This window comes from Lepisosteus oculatus, chromosome 22, assembly GCF_040954835.1.
Source record: "Lepisosteus oculatus isolate fLepOcu1 chromosome 22, fLepOcu1.hap2, whole genome shotgun sequence".
Lineage (NCBI taxonomy): Eukaryota > Metazoa > Chordata > Actinopteri > Semionotiformes > Lepisosteidae > Lepisosteus > Lepisosteus oculatus.
Window position 1 is genome coordinate 6,559,984 of NC_090717.1, and position 18,571 is coordinate 6,578,554.

At 38.5% G+C, this 18,571-nt stretch overlaps 1 protein-coding gene across 7 annotated transcripts in view; it reads right to left on the reverse strand.

Moving 5' to 3' along the window:
- The window catches only part of LOC102696934 (sodium- and chloride-dependent GABA transporter ine), a 30,487-nt gene that overhangs the window by 2,441 nt on the left and 9,475 nt on the right, over positions 1–18,571 (reverse strand). For 4 of the 7 annotated variants that reach the window (XM_069181982.1, XM_069181980.1, XM_069181981.1 and 1 more), the window contains 11 exons: positions 16,878–17,012; positions 8,577–8,787; positions 7,924–8,056; positions 6,519–6,653; positions 5,879–5,982; positions 4,457–4,581; positions 3,944–4,056; positions 2,880–3,020; positions 2,328–2,427; positions 2,037–2,137; positions 1,425–1,595 (listed from right to left, as the gene is read on the reverse strand). In XM_069181982.1, the coding sequence (XP_069038083.1) occupies positions 1,425–1,595; positions 2,037–2,137; positions 2,328–2,427; positions 2,880–3,020; positions 3,944–4,056; positions 4,457–4,581; positions 5,879–5,982; positions 6,519–6,653; positions 7,924–8,056; positions 8,577–8,787; positions 16,878–17,012 (1,469 nt within the window). Of the gene's footprint in view, positions 1–1,424; positions 1,596–2,036; positions 2,138–2,327; positions 2,428–2,879; positions 3,021–3,943; positions 4,057–4,456; positions 4,582–5,878; positions 5,983–6,518; positions 6,654–7,923; positions 8,057–8,576; positions 8,788–12,766; positions 12,888–16,877; positions 17,013–17,430; positions 18,298–18,571 lie in introns of those variants that run through there. The other 3 variants (XM_069181986.1, XM_069181985.1, XM_069181984.1) reach the window with 3 other exon arrangements.

Genomic DNA, 18,571 nt, shown 5'->3' on the forward strand with positions numbered 1-18,571 from the left:
CTAAAATGACTCAAAAAATTACTCATCTCTTAACAGCTAGGCTCTATGATCAGCTAGTCTCTTGGAGTTTCTAAAATCCTTCTTGTTATTCATCATCATCCTTTAACCAACCACATGGAAATATTATTTATTATAGCACTTAAATACATATATATGCTAGACACTCCAGATGCTGAGGATCGATTTCAAAGCTGCTGTCAGATTTGAAATTTATCATGGCCCATTTGATGATGTACTGTAAGGTTGGGAAATTAACATTTGCACTTTGAAAGACAAGATGAACAGGATAAATACAAAATAGGTCATAAAGGCCTACAACTGAGCAAGGCAGTTGTATTGCAATGCTGTGTATTAAAGTTCTTATACTGAGCATCAGAAGAAATTTAGCACTAATACTATTTCATAAAGTTCTTCTCAAGATAATGTCAAAATCACCTGTAGGGGGTGCACTGACATTTTATGAAAGACATGGCATACAGTATGTAACTTTATTGCGCTGATTAGCGTTTCTTATTAAGATAAGCTCTGTGCTCCAGGTTGCAGATATTATCTTGTAGGATTCTCTTCCATTCCTATCAGAAACTCTGAACAAGCATGTGCCTGTTCACTAGTCTCTGAGCCCTGGGTGCAACACATTGCCCCAGCTCATCCCACAGATGTTCAATGGGGCTCAATACTGGCAAGTATGGCATAGTATGGCATTTTGTATCACAAGATAGCTGTAGTCACATGGGCAGTTTGTGGACATGCATTTTCCTGCTGGAATGTTGTCACGTCAGGATGAGCCTGCAGGAAAGACCTAATGTGAGTTACCAGGACTTAATGAAGAACCATGCAGTCAGGTAACCATCAATCACTACAAGAGGAGTTCTGTAGTGACTAGACACTCCTGCTCGAACCATCACACTTAGACCTCCCCTTCAATTGATTTGTTATTGTATCATTCTCTGCATTTGGGCTGCTCTTGCTGGCATCCATTGAAGTGATCCACCCAAAACCTTCATTTGTCTCAAAGGGGGACTTGGCTTCACTGGTGAGTTTTTCTCTTGGTAAGTGGGGAATATTGGTTCCTTGCTGCATTTTTTTTTCTTGATGTTCACCAGTATTGACATTCAACAGTTTAAATCAACTTGTCCCCTGTGACCACTCAGCTCTCTTGCTAATCAGGTAGATTAGTACTGACACCTCAGTCAAAATCGTTCGAGAGTAACGTGGTCGATTATGGATAATCAGTTAATCCAGATGACACCGAAACTATTGCAAAATCCATATACTTTATATTTCTAAAAATATACATGAATGAAAAAGAGTGCTAGGATTCTGCTGAGGCTCAGCATATGAAAGGGACATGTTATCCATTTCCACTCATTCTTGGATACTCTAGGCACTGCTGCTACATGTATTAATTGTGTTGCCTGTCGCACCTGTAGGAGTGTTCCCTCGCTGTAATAGATTGTGTGCAAAGCTCCAAGCGGAATCCACACAATGGAGATTAGAGAAATAAACCAGCCCAGAACTTCAGCCCACACGGGGTAGGTGTAGGTCTTCCCATAGCGAGCTGGAGTGTACTGGACAACACTGGAGATAAAAATACACTGCAAGGCAAAAAAGATCACGTCAGCAATGTTCAGCCACTTGTCTGTAAGCATGAGGCTGCAGAGGACTCCCAGAGAGATGAATTTCTGATCATTAATAGGAAAGAAAATATACTATACATCTGATAACATGAAAAATCAGAGAGGAGGCAAATACTTTTTCACAGCATTGTAGGCTGTATAAAATGAAAAACACAAACTAAATATACAGACCCAATGGTAGTGTATTTTAGGATCATTCATTTAATAACAGTTACAAAAGCAGAATGGGTGAATGATCCCTTTGTGAAATAATTTGTGACCTGCTTTCTGCATTTGCTTCAATTGGCAGTTCCCAACCCCGTCCCTAGGGGACTTCTCATGCTGAGTTCTTAACCTCCACCTCGTTTTCTAGCTAAGAAAAAAAGAATAACAAAATGCTTCAGAAGAGACGATACACACCATGACCAGCAAGGGAGAGAACACCAGCCAGCACACCTTGAAGAAGACACTGGGAGGCCTGCCTATCATTCTTGTCACCATCTTGGAAATTCTTCCTGCTCCTGCAATGCAGACCAACAAGTGTCAGGCCCCTACAGAGGAAGCAGTTAATTAGGCAAATGAGCGTAAGTTCAGGTGAAGAAGAGAACAGGCTGTTTAACCTGTCCAAGCTCTCAGCATAAAACAAAGTCCTAATGAACAAGTTAGTGAACAACACTATTTTTCTGAAGAGAGGATACGACCGCTATTTACCGAAGACCCAGCACACGGCCACCACCTCAAAGAAAGCCATGAACATGAGTGACACCACAGCAGTGTAGTGATCCATCAGCTGGAAGACGAATATTCCTCCCTGCAGAAAAACGGACAACGCTGTCAGCAGGCCAGGCCTCCAGAGCCTCCATTTCATCACACTGTCCTTGTTCAAATCAGAACTTAACCTCTTAGCACAGACACTGATTCAATCACTGATTATAAACACGGAGCCTGATGCTGAAGTTCTGGATTTCGGAAGATTCCAATTCAGCTGGCGGGTTAATGTTTTGATAGGCGTAATATTAGCCACAGATTAACACCAGGTACAATGTGTTAATATGCATTTGCATTCCATAAACAAACTTGTGTCATTTCTTAGAAGAAAAATAAGTATTCCATCAGATATGGTACTCAAGGAAGCAAATTAGTTGTAGTTTCTACAGGAGAACAGCTGAATTTGGGTAAGGCAGGTATGAGACTTGGATTAAAGGCAAACAACTTGATACAGTACCGTAGAAGAGGTTAAAGCTTTTAATCCTTCCAACTCACCTGAGTAATATTAGGAATTCCAACAATGAAGCCAACAGCACACACTGCTAATACAACAATTTCCTTTCTTTTCAAGTATTTGAGAAGCTTCAGGCCAAAACCATCCATAATGCATGTCACGATGACTTCCACCATCCCAAACTATAAAGAATGAAATGTGAATGAGTTTCACAAGGAATGAAACACTTCTGTTGGCATTTCTTGTTGAGGCCTGTACAGGCCCTCTAAGGGCCACGTCTCATTGTGTTAAATTTATGCTTTGTTGGATGTCTGCATTTGATATCTACATTAAGCTCTGTTTTCTTTGCATGGCCTCACGCCTCAGGTGTTTTCACAAGAAGACAGCGGCGTGTAAATGACTCCCATCCCCAAGCTCAGAGACCGAGCCACAGTCTGTGCAGCTGTGCAGCTTTCATACTGGATGGGGCAGCTCCTCAACACAGCATTCACTGAATTGACTGAGAATCTAATCTTGGTTTATTTCTCAGCTCACTTGATAAGTAATTATATGCTTCCTCTTCCTGACGGAAATATAATAAGATGATTATCGGTGTTGTTTTTTTACGTTTTCCCACAATCTTTGAAGCCGTAGTAAGATGTAAATTAGTCAAAGAGCCAAAATTCTGTTTAGGAGGAAGGGTGATCTTAAATCTTTCACTTTCTGTTGGTCACATTATGCTCAATTCAGAAATACAATCTAGTGCAATTAGTTATATTCATGTGTACCTATTAATTATGCTCAGAGTGAAAAAGAAACTAAGGCTGCATTAATTAAAATCCTGGAATATTGTTGCAAAGCCATCCACCATTCTAAAATGATGGAAATCTCCAACCTGATATAAAGAAATAATGCTGTTTGGAGTAAATGGTGCTTGGAACACTTCAATGAAGTTCATAGTCAGATGCTGTGTTTGAATCTTGTACAATGAACTGAATGTCCCCCTTCCAGACCAGTGAATGTATGGTAATTGAGCAGTGACTAATTAGTCTCATTCCCAAAGCCTTGCTGGTTTTTACAGTGGCGGAAACAAAGACCAGGCGCAACTCTAACTCCTTCCTCTTACCTGGCTGTCCAGACCCAGGCAGAGCAGCATGAGAAAAAACAGACAGGCCCACAGCTGAGCCACAGGCATGGTGGAGAGGATCTCTGGATACACAACAAACACTAAGCCAGGGCCTAGGACAGGAAGGACAATGGTACCACACACTCAGCACACCAGGAAAGATCCAGGATTGTTTCATACTCAAAATCTAAAAAAAAAACACACCAGCAGAATACTATCCCAACTGCTAAATGTATTTGAGAGCCCTCACTGAAAGTGCACCATTTAATATCTTTGCAAACAATAGCAGGAAAATAAAATGGCTGGGTAAACTTTAATTAGTATAGAATTATAAATCTAATAAAAACCACAGACCCAATTTCCTGTGACATATGAAAATCAATAAAGGGTGATCTGTGTGCAGAATCATATTAAATAAGTAATTTAAAAGCCTGGTGCTTCTTCCACTGCAAACTCCTGTTTGTGTCCACTGAAGAGTATTGTTCATTTCCCGCCTCACAGCAGTATAGTTACCATCTGTGGCTATGTCGTCCACAGGCAGGTTGTGTACATGAGCCATGTAGCCGATAGCTGAAAAAACCACAAACCCAGCAAAGATACTGGTAGCAGAATTGGCCATTGAGACAATTAACGTGTCCCTGAAATGGAGAAAATCAAAATAGGTTAAAGGGCAAGGCACAACAAATACGATTAGAAAGTAGTTTCTGGGAGAATTGTTGAAATGAAACATTTACAAGTCCACAAACATCAATACAGAATGTCTGCTAATGTATTTGTGTAGCTCTTGTATGTACATTACCCTAGATAAGGACATTGGTTAATAATTAATATATAAATTGTGAGAGAATAATACAGATTCATGTCGAAACTACTTGTGCTGTATCCTTACATAAGAGCATAAACTTTTCATCCATTAACCACTTCTTCCACTTCAGGGTCTTAGGGGGTGCAAGACAGGGTACCCCCTGGGCAGGACACCAGTCAGCCACAATGCAGACACAAAAACAGAGATGCACACACTGACACCAAGGCCAATTTTTCCAGAAGCCAATTTAACCTACCAGTATGTCTTTGGATAGTGGGAGGAAACCGGAGCACCTAGAGCAAACCCACACAAACACAGGGAAAACAAACACCACACAGATAGTACCCCCAGTGCAGAATTGAACCCAGGGCCACAGTTTTACAAGGCAGAAAATGCTAACCACCATGCACCCCACTTGTAGCTTTATTCCTGAAACAGCCATAAAAATCCAATCATATTTTATTATTATTTTTTATCATTATTTAGTTATTTTTTCTGGAATTCATAACTATGAAAAACAAAGGGCATTATCCTTCCAATTGCGATCCACTTTATCCAATACATGCTCAGAGGGTATTATGGTTTCAATTAAAACAAAATTGTTAGATTTTTCTGAATTGGTGATGTACAGTAATAACACATCCATACAGGACTACATGATAATCAGGTCACTGATGGCTTGGATGTACACACACTGTTTCAGAATCTACCAACTCTACAAAACGGTTGTGTAGAAGAAAGTCAAAACTAATTGAACAAGGCAAAAGAGGGCAACACAGAGATCATATAATCAATCAATAAAAACCATTATATCTCTGAAAGAGAGAATTTTCCATCAAGAGCACCCAAAAGCCCTTTATATATAAGTAAATATGTAGCTGGGAAAAGCAAAATTTTCTTTTTAGTAACATTTTTCCAGAATTATACCAATAAGTACTTTGAAACTAGATTTCATATACTGTTTTCACTGTAGAAATTGCTTTCTATGAGGAAAAAAGGTTTGTTTTTTTAATTAAAAGGGCAGAACGTATAGTAGCTGTTTTAAGACTGAACTACCACTGAGTATAATATGAATTAAACCCATTGGATATTCATTTGACATTCAGATCAGACTCAGAAGTCTATCTTACCTGAGAATGTTGTTGTTAAATTTGTTGTAGCTTGCCAAGGATATCATTGAACCGTAGCCAATGCCAATGGAGTTGAAGATCTGAGCTGCAGCATTCACCCACACCTGTGGAAAGGTCAATCAACACTGCTTGGTTCTGTAATCTACGCCAAGAGTAGGTATGACTGCCACGCTGCATCATGGAATACCAATGTTATTTTACTTTCTAATGTTACCACAATACCACACAAGGCCATTAAAGATCTTTTCTATTGGTTGCTAATGAAAAAATACTACTGCGAGACCAGACAGTTTTGTTTTCTACACACAAAAAACTGGTGCTTCTCCTCTAACAGCCAATAGGAATTTCAGGTGTTGTCACTTTATGCCCCCAAATGGAGAAAACAAAGTTTCATCAATATTATGGAAGCTTGCATTGGACGGTGTTTTCAAACCCGAAGTCATAGCGGGTCCTCTAACTAGCAAGTGCTCTCCCTTGCACAGGGGTAAATTCAAAATGACATCATGCAAATCTCAGGCTATTGCTTATGATGCCATATAATTCCTGTGCTTTTCCATTAATCATTAATCAGGATCTTTTCAGCCATTGTTATGACACATTGCCATTGTACTGTGTTTAACCTCACTGTCCTTATCCTCACCTGTACTTCCAGCAGCTTGCTCCAGACAGGAGTGACAAAGTACAGGATTCCAGTCTTGGCTCCAGGCAGCTGCACGTTGTTGATGAGTAAGGCCAAGAGTATGACATAAGGGAACGTGACAGTGAAGTACACCACCTGGAGAAAGAGACGAGCAAAAGAAAGCCATTTATTTATCCATCCGTAACTACATGTTTCAACCACAAGCTTAACCTCTGGCAGGGTGGAAAAAAAAAACAATGCCACTCGCATTCACACAGGACTGAGGCTTTGACAAGCTTTCCTGAGAGCAGAGTGCCACACCATCTCCAACACTGATTGGGGTTAAAAAAAAGATGTAATTTAGGTCCAACTGAATCACATAGCAATGCCGAATGTTTGATACAAACAAGGCTGGCTCTAACCCCTGTGAATGAGAGAACTGTAATGTGTTATGAAGTAATGTCATCCGTCTACATACAAAGCTCCATGCAGAAACCCTATTTGTTTTAGGTATTGACATAGTAATGTGCTATGCCATTTGCCATTAGTGAGCGTAACCATTCATAATGTTTAAAAATGGCACAGGCAGCATATCCATCCATATACCTTGACATTTAGAGAAAGTATATGACACAATACAATGTGTGCCTAGATGCCAAGTCCAGCTTTCAAATTTGAAGGGTTGTAGAAAGGTCATGATGTTTCACCTTAATGCTGTTTAAAATTTCTCAGCAAGGATGACTCCTCTAACAATACAATTAGCATGTGTTACATGTCCAGTTTAATATCTAACTCTACATTATTTTTCATATGTAGATAAAAAATAAAATCAAAGGTTAACTTGGTCTGTGCTGAATTTCAGATAAATCATTCTTCTTAGTCCTAACAAAGATAAGTTACTGTACTCTGTCAGTCTTCAAACGGCAAGAACTCATCTTGCATTTACAGTATAACCAACTTAACTATTTATGTTGCCAGTTTCCTGAAAGTGGAAAAAGTTATTATGCAACCTGTACACAAATATCAGATCACTTATATTTCAGCATGGATCCCCAAAGATACTTAAAAGTGTTTCTACAAAACCTACAAATGCTGTGAAAACAAATCTCAGCGTGTAGAGTGAGGGTGTTAAATGTTTCCCACAGGGGAATTTTTCTAGTATCATAAAAAAAATCTTTAAAAACAACAGATTGTCTTGAAATCTCACTGTCATCAAGAACTTCCAAAGCAATCAAACCTAATGCAGAAATACCAAGTGTTTTTCGGAAGAACAGCAAAAGAATACAGCTATTGTTTACATAGTTTTTTCCTGTTTTATTCTTGATCGAAGGAGGCGAAGCTGGGAAATGTTCCCTTTCTTTCCCACACCACTCCTCACAGCTCAAAGCAGGTCAAAGGTCACTGAAATGGACGCCCTTTTACTCACCTTCCCGGTGGATTTGACCCCTTTGAAGATGCACAGGTAAACTATGGCCCAGGCCAGAAGGAGGATGCCAAACAGCTCCCAGCGCATGTTCCCTGGCTTCTCAATGCCCCCAGTCTTCTCCAGTAGCCTGTAACTGAGAAGAGGCAGAGGAAAGATGAGAACTTCTCCAGCCTTGACAAACTGTGCTAAAAACGGGCAGAGTGTCTCCAGCAAGAGCTCTCCCTGGCTGGGCAGTGTACCAGTCTGCTGCTGCACCAGGGGCTCAAGTTACCTCCAGAAAAGATTGGGGTTCTGTTATTGGTTATTAAGAGTTTTGATTTTTCTTCTTCCATGTACATGCTTACACCTGTAATGAAGGTTGTGAGATAAAGAGGGCTAAAATTTTAGATTGACAAGACTTGTCCACAGCAATTTCATCACTGACCGTATCTTGCGTTTGTGTTTTTTTTTCCTGGACTATTTCACACTGAAGGGAAAAGGTGCTCAGTTCAACATTTCTCCATCAACATAGGAAGAATCTCGTGCAGCTGTTTCTTGAAGGAAACCAGGATATCCGCCTCAGCGACAAGACAGGATAGCTCATCCCAAACTCAATTCTGTCAATTCTGCTGCTGAGAAGCAAACCAGGCGCAGTGTGGAAGAGAAATACTCACTCAAAGAACTGCTGGCTGGCAGACTGGAGATGGGTAGCATTCCCTGGAAAGCCACAGGAGCAATTCTCCTGAATGTTCCAAGTATTGTTACAAGTCTGCCAAGGCAGAGGGGACTGGAAGGAGTTGAAGAGGTAATAGAGGGCCCAGGCCATGAGAACATTGTAGTAGGTGCAGAGCACAAAGGAGATGACAACTGTAGACAGTCCTACACCTGTAGAGTAACAAAGAAAAAATCAGAGACTGCTTTTTTATTATGTCTTTCCTGTGTTTTCTTCCTTCTGTTTCTAATTGTGGCTTCTGTTCAAGGACAACGATCCCTCTCTCCAATATACAAGGAGTAAAGGGCTTCCAATGTAATTTGACTTTATTTTCTGTTTTTCAGGTTTCTATAACGACTCCGAGTGATTAAATATGCCCTCCAAACTTAAAGTGGACACCTGTGGCAGCCTACTGAGATGTGAATGTGCCAGCACCTGGATAACTGTGCAGTGCCGAACATTTTCAGCAGCCCCCAAACAGAACAGAGAGCACAAAAAACAACATAATACTTGACATATGGCACAGCCCTGCAATATTCCTCACAACATTCAAAATTCCCATTGAAATAATAGGGTACTGTATCTCTTCATTGAGAATGGTAAAACAGAAACAAAGTACCTGCCTAACAAGGGGCAGCAATTATTTTATCCATAAGCTCATACCTTTATCAGAAATCAGAGAATGTGTTTTAAAGCATCAAATTTGTGAAGCTTCCAGCAACTATTTTTCAACACAAAGCCTCTTATGGGCCACTATGGAGTGACTTTGGGCTACAAAAGTCCTATGTGGGCCACATGGGAAAGATTCCTGACCTGTACTATACAAATTAATGAAAGCTAAACAGCTTCTGCAATTATTTTGTCCTACAGAAAGTCAAAGGACATTGTATCCATCACATCTTAACGTTGTACATTACCTTTGCGATATATAACAAAACCCAGAAGATCTGGATCTATATCTATATAGCTACACACATCAGCACAGGCTATAAACAACACAAACTCTGACTTAGCTAACAAAAACGTGTAGCTCCCAATAAGTCATCACAACTAAATATCAGAGACTAGTGGTCAAGTATGTGTCATAACTACAGCATTAAATTAGTAGCATGAAAAAATGACAAGCAGGAAGAACAAGTTATTTGGCAAAATCACTATGGCATTACAAAATGCCAATTAGCTGTGATTTAATAAGCGCATTTAGGAAGAACATAATGAGGTAGAAAACTAGTCTGCTTTTTACTCTTAAATATTTGTAGATGGGACTTCCAGAAATTAAAGGCAACAGTCATTTGGTCCTCAAAGTCCATTTGCTGAAATGAGACAGGCTTTTTGGACTCGCCCCTACATAAGTAGTTGTAAAGTAAGTCACTCAGGATGCAAAATGGGACTGCAGTCCAAATTGCAGCCTATACTTTAAGATTTATTCCTAGGAACACTGCGGCTTTGGGCATTTGGACTGAAAATGCCCATGATAATTCACTAACAGGACCTAGACCACAGGGTGAAGAGATATAGAACAAGCTGGCTATATTTAGATTCCTTTGTGCATTTCTGCCCAGGACCTTCATATAATGTTAGGAATGTGACAATCTTTCTACTCATAAAGCATCTGTGAGAAATGCAAATTGTAGCAAACACCCACAAACGTACATTAACATGAAGTCAGGATTGGATTTTCAGTTATTTGACATGCTTAAGCCCGATGGTTGTCCAGCAATGACAAAGCAGGACAGGACAATAAACACGTGGATTCCTTTACTTTTCTCCAGGAGTTTTCCCACTTTTATCATTGTATTTCTTAAAGACTGAAAGCTCTATTCCATTGTTTTATTCCCTCACATCATTCATAGTTCTACCGAGATGAGATTGTAATCTTAACTTTTCATAAGTTTTCCACAAAAGCAAAGACAGGGAATACAGAAAAAGATCTGGCTGTCAGTATCAAGGAATTTCCATATAATCTGAACTAAAGCATGAGTAATAGTACAAAGGCAAATCCGCAAACTAGTATCTGCTGCTATCCTTTTCTTGCTTCTTCTGTGTTTTCCATGAAGCTTGCCATTAAGAACTGGGACAGGGCTTTGTGCTTGCAAAACTGGGAGGAATAGGTAGGCTGAGGACACTGATGATATCCTGTCTGCTCCCAGGGATTCTTTCCACTCCCTGCGTGGGAGCAACAGAGTCCACTACATTAGACCGCCAATAAAAACAGTGGACTTATTTCTTTACAATCTGAACTGGTAACGGGGCTGCAAACACAGTGTATTTTAAAACAGTGACTGTGATGAATTGATAGACAGTAACTTCTAAATTGCATTTAGATGTTTTTAGCAAAGGGATATAAATGCCCTTGATAAATTACTGGATTCTTTTTTTTTTACCAGTTCCTGATGCACAAAGTTCTGACAGACGGCCAAGTGATTCTGTGGAATGAAGTGTGTGGTTCCAGCTCCCTTTATAAGCACAGGAGATAGACTCTGGGAAGTAGATTAGCAGATTAATAGAAGCTATGAGATGATTATTCATTAATGCAGAAAGGAAGAATTGGCTTTTTTGTTCAATTGTGTGTGGTAATCACCTAGCTCGGTAAAACACATCTCCATGGCATGCTGGCTGCATCTTTTGTCTTCCAGTTTTGCATGGTTTGCTACTTTGTTCACTTCATCAAATACAACAACATAGTGGCCTCACTTTGTTTACTCTGTGAACTCCATCCTTGCATTTCACTGTCACTATAAATTGCTGGTTTCGCACACTGATTGCTTGCACAATTCGAATCAAAATAAAAACACCGACTGAGCTCCAATCAGCTTTGCTGGACAGAACAGATAGCCTGTAATATAGCTGTGGAGGTGTTGAATGAATTACTGAAAATCAAAAAGAAATAGCTATCACTAGGGCATAGTTTCTCCTCTGGTTTCAGATTTGCTGGTACACCATTAATGGTGCAGAGTATAACCAAAGAATCATTAAGAACTTAATTAAGAACCTTAAGATTCTTAATTTTGGGTTTCTGTTTGTTTGGATTTAAAGAAAATCTATTTCAGACTGAATGTTCTGCTGAAATAACATAAAATAATAGATCTGCTTATAGCACTCCACTGTAGGAGTGTGGAATTGGCTGCCCAGCTGTGTACATCAGCTGAAGTCGATTCTTTGGCTTCATTCAAGAAATGGCTGGATGAGATCCTGGGATTAATTAACTACTAACCACCAAACTGACTAGATGGGCCAAATGGCTGCCTCTTGTTTGTAACATTATGTACATTTTTAGAACTTATTGTGGTTGTAAAAATGAATATAGTCATCAGTATGACATTTTGTGAATTTACTGTTGTAAATAGAGTAAAAAATAACCAGAGTGGTTTCTACAGAAATGATCGTAAGACAGTATTTCCTTTCGGAAGGGGGGAGCCGAATCTTTTGGCAAGGATACCTTGACATCAGTCCAGTTTTCTGTGTGTTTATCCTGATACGGGGTAGCAGCCATGCCATGCATCAAGACTGGTTTTAAAACATGAATAAAGAGTCCCTTGAAAACTCACTGACATGTGAATGCTGCCCATATATAAGCAATCAAATCCAGTTGAACAAATGAACAATAAACTTTCAAGACATTCTAGATTTTTCACTCTGGATGAAGACACAGTTTGGCCAAGAGTCTGTGCGTGACCAAGCTTTTTCGCAAGCTTTCTGCAAGCATTTTTGCAAGAGTATCTGCTATTTTTAGCCACGTGTCGAAAGCCCTCATTGTTTGACAGAATCTCAGCAGAACCAATTGGATTTTAAAATAACTTTCCAATTTCCAGTACTTTTCCTCTGTATTGCTTCTTAATACTTAAAACATCCCAGTGACTTGAGGATTAAGAAAAAGTCTTTACTGCTCAGTATAAAGCAGACTGGACATTTTATGGTTCCATTTCATCATATGAAACGTTTGTATGAATACACATATACAGTACTGTAGGTATACAGTATTTAGACATATGCATTAATATATTTATCAGAAAGTCAAGGCAGGAGAAACAGCTTTGGTAAATATAGGAGAGGTCTCAAGGGTTAGGGGCTGATGAGAACTATCATTGCAGAGATAGCAATGGCAAATATCATGTGACACAGTACATCAAAAGAATATACAGAAACAACTACCTGCTTCAGTCCCTCGCTTAGCACTGAGCCTTAATCAAGCTCAAACGAGTGTTAAATCAAGTGACGGACCCAAAAGTTTTGATCGGGTAGACTATCTCTGTCTCAGAGGAGATAAAAAAAACTAAGGAGAAAAGTCTTCAGGTTAGAACAGGTAACAGAGCACAACGCCTCAGCCCATGAAAGACAACTGGTGATGGCTGGCTTTCCAGTTTAAGACTTAATACAAGTGAAGATGTATCAGCTCTGTGAGTCACACTTAGTCCATTTATCATTGAAGTTCATTTATATTTGGATTTCATTTATCTCTCTGCTGCATCTGCTTTTGGAAACGTCTTGTTACATTCTGTACACCCACAATTCTGTGGAACTCGGATGTTTCTAAGAACACAGTATGCAAATGAACTCTGATGTTTGAGTGACAATGGCTGTGAAAGGACATTCATTTCTCCATCCCCATTTTTGAGCATTCCATTTTTTTTTACGTTTTAAGAAAACACCGGGTTCATCGACTGCATCAGGGCAAAAAAAGAAAAGCCCAGTGTAAAAATGGACAAACAGTGTCAGCTTGTGGCAGGGGGAGTGAAATGAAAAGCTGGGAAGAAGGTCAAAGTGGACACTTTATCACTTTATCGGGAATACAAACATCTGCAAGGGTTCAGAGTGCCCACTGAGTTTAGAAAATACACATTTTACTGCAATTATCTTACTGGACTGAATGCTTATAAGCAGCTTTTGGTTTTCATCTGGGAAAATGGCTCTTTGTGGTTAAATTATAGAAAATCATGGTACATGTACCTCTTTTAGAAAAATGATGCACTTTTATAGACCTGCTGGCCATTTCTACTAAACGTGCTTTTTGCTACAGGACCTTGCTTTAAAATGACTTTGCAACAGATGAGTAAGGTGGTTCTAAAATTACCCCTCCTTGTTACAAAGGTTATAGAGTAAGGATGCATGTATGTTTTCAAACTTAAAATATACAGATATTTTTTATATCAATTTAAGACTTTTGGCATCTTTCGTTTAATATATTATTCATGAATCACTTAGATCATCTAGTGGGTTTGATGCTTCAATACAAGTGAGATGATTTAAGATGCTGAATGTCAAGCTAAGCGAAAATCAAGACAAAAAGATGGGATGAATGTGCTGTGCTTGTCAAAACGACAATGCCTTTGTGGCATCATGTTGGAGCAACACCCCAGGCGAACGTGCCAGCAAGGGACCAGATGCTCTTACGCAATGAAGGAACGGTGAGTGTAGACAGCCCTGATGGCCAAGGCCCTGCCCCACCTCTTGTGGTTGATGGCATCCTGTCTGCACGCCACTTATTATTCAAGACCTGTGACATCACCTGCCACCTTTCCTGCAGGCTCATCCTGACATGACAGCATTCCTGGAGGACGGTATTATTCCTCATCCTGCTCTTGTAACAACAGCTAGCTTTCTTGCGAGATGAGAATGTGATAGCCTTGCTGTGGATCTCCTTCCCACCACACTTTGGGATAAACAGGCACAACCTGTGGCATATGGGGCACAGGAACCAGAGAGTACGAATAGGCACATCCTTGTCTGATTCCCACTAGACAGCATCCGCAACCTGGTGCAATGCGCTATGACAATAACATTTCAGTCAACCTTCTACAAAATGATTTTGTAAGTTTCCTGATAACTTTCTGCATTTGTTGCAGTTAAAAGTGACAAGTTTCTTTTGATTGGGAATAATGATTGCATGAGCACAGAGCAAATAGTGTTGTAGATGAATGCTATTTTTAACACAGCAGAATGAGACAGAAAAAGTGTGGGTTTCCATTGATTTATGAATTTGCGATGCCCAGAAATTATTCAGATGTTGAAAAATGGTAATGGAGGTTTGGTTTTGATTGAACTCTAGAAATCATTCCAATTATTTCAGATTATTTAATCAGATTTGTGATTATTTTACTTAATGAAAAAGAACATTAAATACATATTAATTAAAATGTTGTGGATGTACAGAATTTATAACATAATAGATCACTTAGGTGTTATTTTCTATTTTATTCAGAATATGAGGTTTAGAAGTATATCTCGAAAATAATTGATTCATTAATTTTGTAAAGTGAGTGAGTATAACTTTAATGTAATGATTAATTTTTATTTCATGTACACAGAAAAGTCTTCCAAAGCTGTTCTAAACAGTTTCACTGATAATATTATTTTGCTTACACATAATCTCTGACCTAAAACGTAAAAATTGCTTTAAAGTCTAAAATTGCATCAGAAAATGTCTAGAACATCTGTTGGAGACTGACAGAGCAGAGGGTAACTCTTTTCTGAAAACTGTCTTATTAAAATGTTTTTTTCCAAAGGCCAGCCATCAACAATTAATCAGAAATTGTTAGATCAAGTGTAAACGTGAAACCCATAATTAAATAAAATGCTAATAAACATCATACAAAATACACATTAAAACTACAGGCATGTCAATGGGAGAGCTTCAGTAAACACACATTTGGTGTTGACCATTGAAACCACAATCCAGCAAACTGGTAACAGGGTTTTACAGTTTTGTGGGGAACAAGCAACCTGAAATTTTAAAATGTCTACAAAACTTATAAAATACAAAAAAGCCAGTGATAAAGAGGAAAAAAGCAATCTTGTTTAAAAACAACATTTCTTCTTAATTAAGAAGTAACTTAATTTGTATTAAAGCCCCATCCAAAAGTGGAGAAACAATTTCATATTTTTATTTAAAAGATCCTTTATTTAACACATTTCAATGTTATTTATGTGCAGGGAATTGGGCTACATTTAAATTAATTAACAAAAGATGTAGAAAACCACTAAGGCTAAAGACTAAAGTACTGTTCCTTTAATAAAGGCAAGCGCAAGACACTGAAAAATGTTAAATGACATCCCTGCGGCTTCAGAGGACTGTTCCTAGAAAAACCTTTTGGTTTTGAAACATTTACAGTATGAATAAACCACATAGTTAAGAGAGAGTAGAGGAGGCCTCTTTTGGAAACATTTGGAAAAAACTATACTGAGAGTTAAATCTTATTTGTAGGATTTTAAGGGTAAGACATTATCTTGCTTGTTTTTGGAATTCAAGGCTTTTCTTCAGTTTCATGTGCCCTCTCTTTGAAGGACCAGAGATAACTAGCGCATTTTAACTAATACAGGTCTGCACATTTCTGTGTTATCTTTTTAAAAATAACTCAGCACTGGGCTCTTCCGTGTCCCACATTAGACACTACAGGCCATTGTTTGAAAATAAAGGTGATATTCTGAGGAAAGAATACCAAGAATTTTCCAAAACAAAATTCAAGATTGATTACGTTCTTTAACCAAGAACAAGGTCATTTGGGGTTTTTTCAAAGAAGGGCTTTTTAATGCTCTTTTTCTCCATGAAAAACCCAAAATATTTCAAATGCCTATTCCCAATGGCTTTGAAAATAAAGGGAATGGTGTACAACCTTTCCACCTCCCCCAGAATCACTGATATTGAACCTAATTTTCTCAAATCCACCCTTTAACCCAGGCTAGGATTCAACAAAACATGTTTTACATCTGTTCTCTATGAAGGTTTCTAAGTAGTACCAGTTCAAGTGTAATTGTGGTTTATAACACATTTGTATTTTTTAACCTTCTGAAATTGAATATTTTCATCCAGGCTGTTGACATAAGATGGTCTGATTACACAGATTTCTTTTAATACACTTTGACATTTGTCATTTCTATGTGAGGTCCAGCTATGCTATATTTAGTGAATTACTGAGTTAAAATATTGAAAATAACCCAAATCAACAGCACCAGTCCTAGCTAGTTTGTCTCAAGCAAATTGCGAAGGAAACACATATCAGTTAATATTGGCTCTTTGTACAATGTAGAGGAACAGCCACAATTCCTCAAATGTTTTAAAGTCAGTACCCTCTGATTATTAACATGCACATTGCACCTGACTGCACTGAAATAAAACGCCGTCACCTGTTTGCTGGGTTGTATCTAGATCTCAAGAGGATAAAAAACATGAGGTGAGAGTGTCAAGATGAAGCAGGACCCCTGTCTATTACACTGTGCAGTGCTCTTCCTCATCTTTTGCATACAGCACCTGTCAGAGGTCACTCACCTTTCAGTAGGGGGCAGACTTTTGCTAAGGCATGTACTGGCCCCAGGCGTGTATACTGCCCAATGGAAAACTCCATGAACAGCAGTGGAACACCACACAAAAACAGCATGGTAAAGTAAGGAATCATAAATGCCCCTAGGAAAAGAAATGGAACAGAATTAGCCAGGGGTGCATTATAAGAAATGTCATTAGTTTAGTCCCTAGGTTAACAAGATGGGTTTATTGTTCACAATCATAATCACAACCAGACCCTTAGAACTTCACTATTTACTTCAAAACTGCTTTATGGTTCTGAACATCTGATTTTCTGAAGAATAAGGCTAAAAATCTCCTCTTTTCTATTAGGCAACTCTAATTTCACTGTTGAGAGTGTCTTAGAATTACATAAAAAATGAAAATTGCAAGGCAATTGCAAGGTGTAAAAAAATACACCTACAAACATGAGGGGAATGTTAACTGTTCCAAGAAAACACAGCAATTTCCTGACCTTAAATGTTTGTTTATATGACTTATTTCCCATGTTGTTAATGCACAGTATAAAGTTTATATTTACATTGAGACTTGTGTGAATGTTTTGGGAGTTGTGTATCCCAATATTTCCCTGGATATGATTTCTCCCTAAGATGATTTTGTGGGAACAAGAACACAGTATGTAAACCAGGTCCAACAGGAGCTTTCTCACTGACCGGGAAGTCTGATCTGGATTGAAAAGAGATTTGTTATTACTGTTAAACAAGTGTTTTCTGAACTAAGAAATTATGTAAAAATTAACAAGGCTTTTTTAATCCTTGAACAGAAATCTGCTACTGCTTTGCTATTGTTAATTATTGTTGAAAACAACTTTGCAGTCGGTTCAGACACTTCATATTGTCACAGGCAATTGTTGAACAGCAAAAAAAAAACATATCGAGTGGTGTAAGACATAAGTAAGGCTGTGTTGACCATCTTCACTCATGTTTTGATTTTCTGCAAATGGCAAAAGATGATTACATGATTTAAAAAATATTTGATGAGGAAAACCTATCCAGGAAATGTCTTCCACAGGAAATCAAAACATTTTATGAAAGAGTCCTTGAATTTGGACTGAATAACCACCTGATTCTGAGTAACTGTACTGTACTGTGAAATAATGTTGTACAGTCAGCAGGCTAATATTTTTAAAACAGTAATTCTTTTGTCTTATGTGAAGCCTACTTTAAACATCATTGCAGCTCTGTGCTGTAGCAGGTGTGAAGCACTGTTGTGGCATGACACAGCAAAAGATGTTCCTTAGCAACGGACACTTTTCTTTGCCAATCAGACGTACTACATGAGAAGTGCTCTGTTTATACTTTTTCTTTTGGTAGATTAACACTGAATCACATTTACTTCTGCTTCCCATAATCTGAAAAGAACATTGCTTCATATTATAATTTTTAATATAAGATTAAAACAACAGATTTGAAGCCATAAATATTTCCACCTTTGGCTCTTAAGGCTGTGGTAGACAACACAAGGAAATAAGAGATGTAGTTATCATTTTTGTAATAAATATGTGCTGGATTAAGGTGGTTATTCAGGTCACTCTTTTTAGTTTTAAACAAGAGAAGAGTACGGGGTAATTCAAGTATTCAAAAGCCTCTGGGCTTCAAATGAATGTGTTCCTTCAGAATCACACAAACCAGAGTATGCAAATCATACATGAAATATAAACC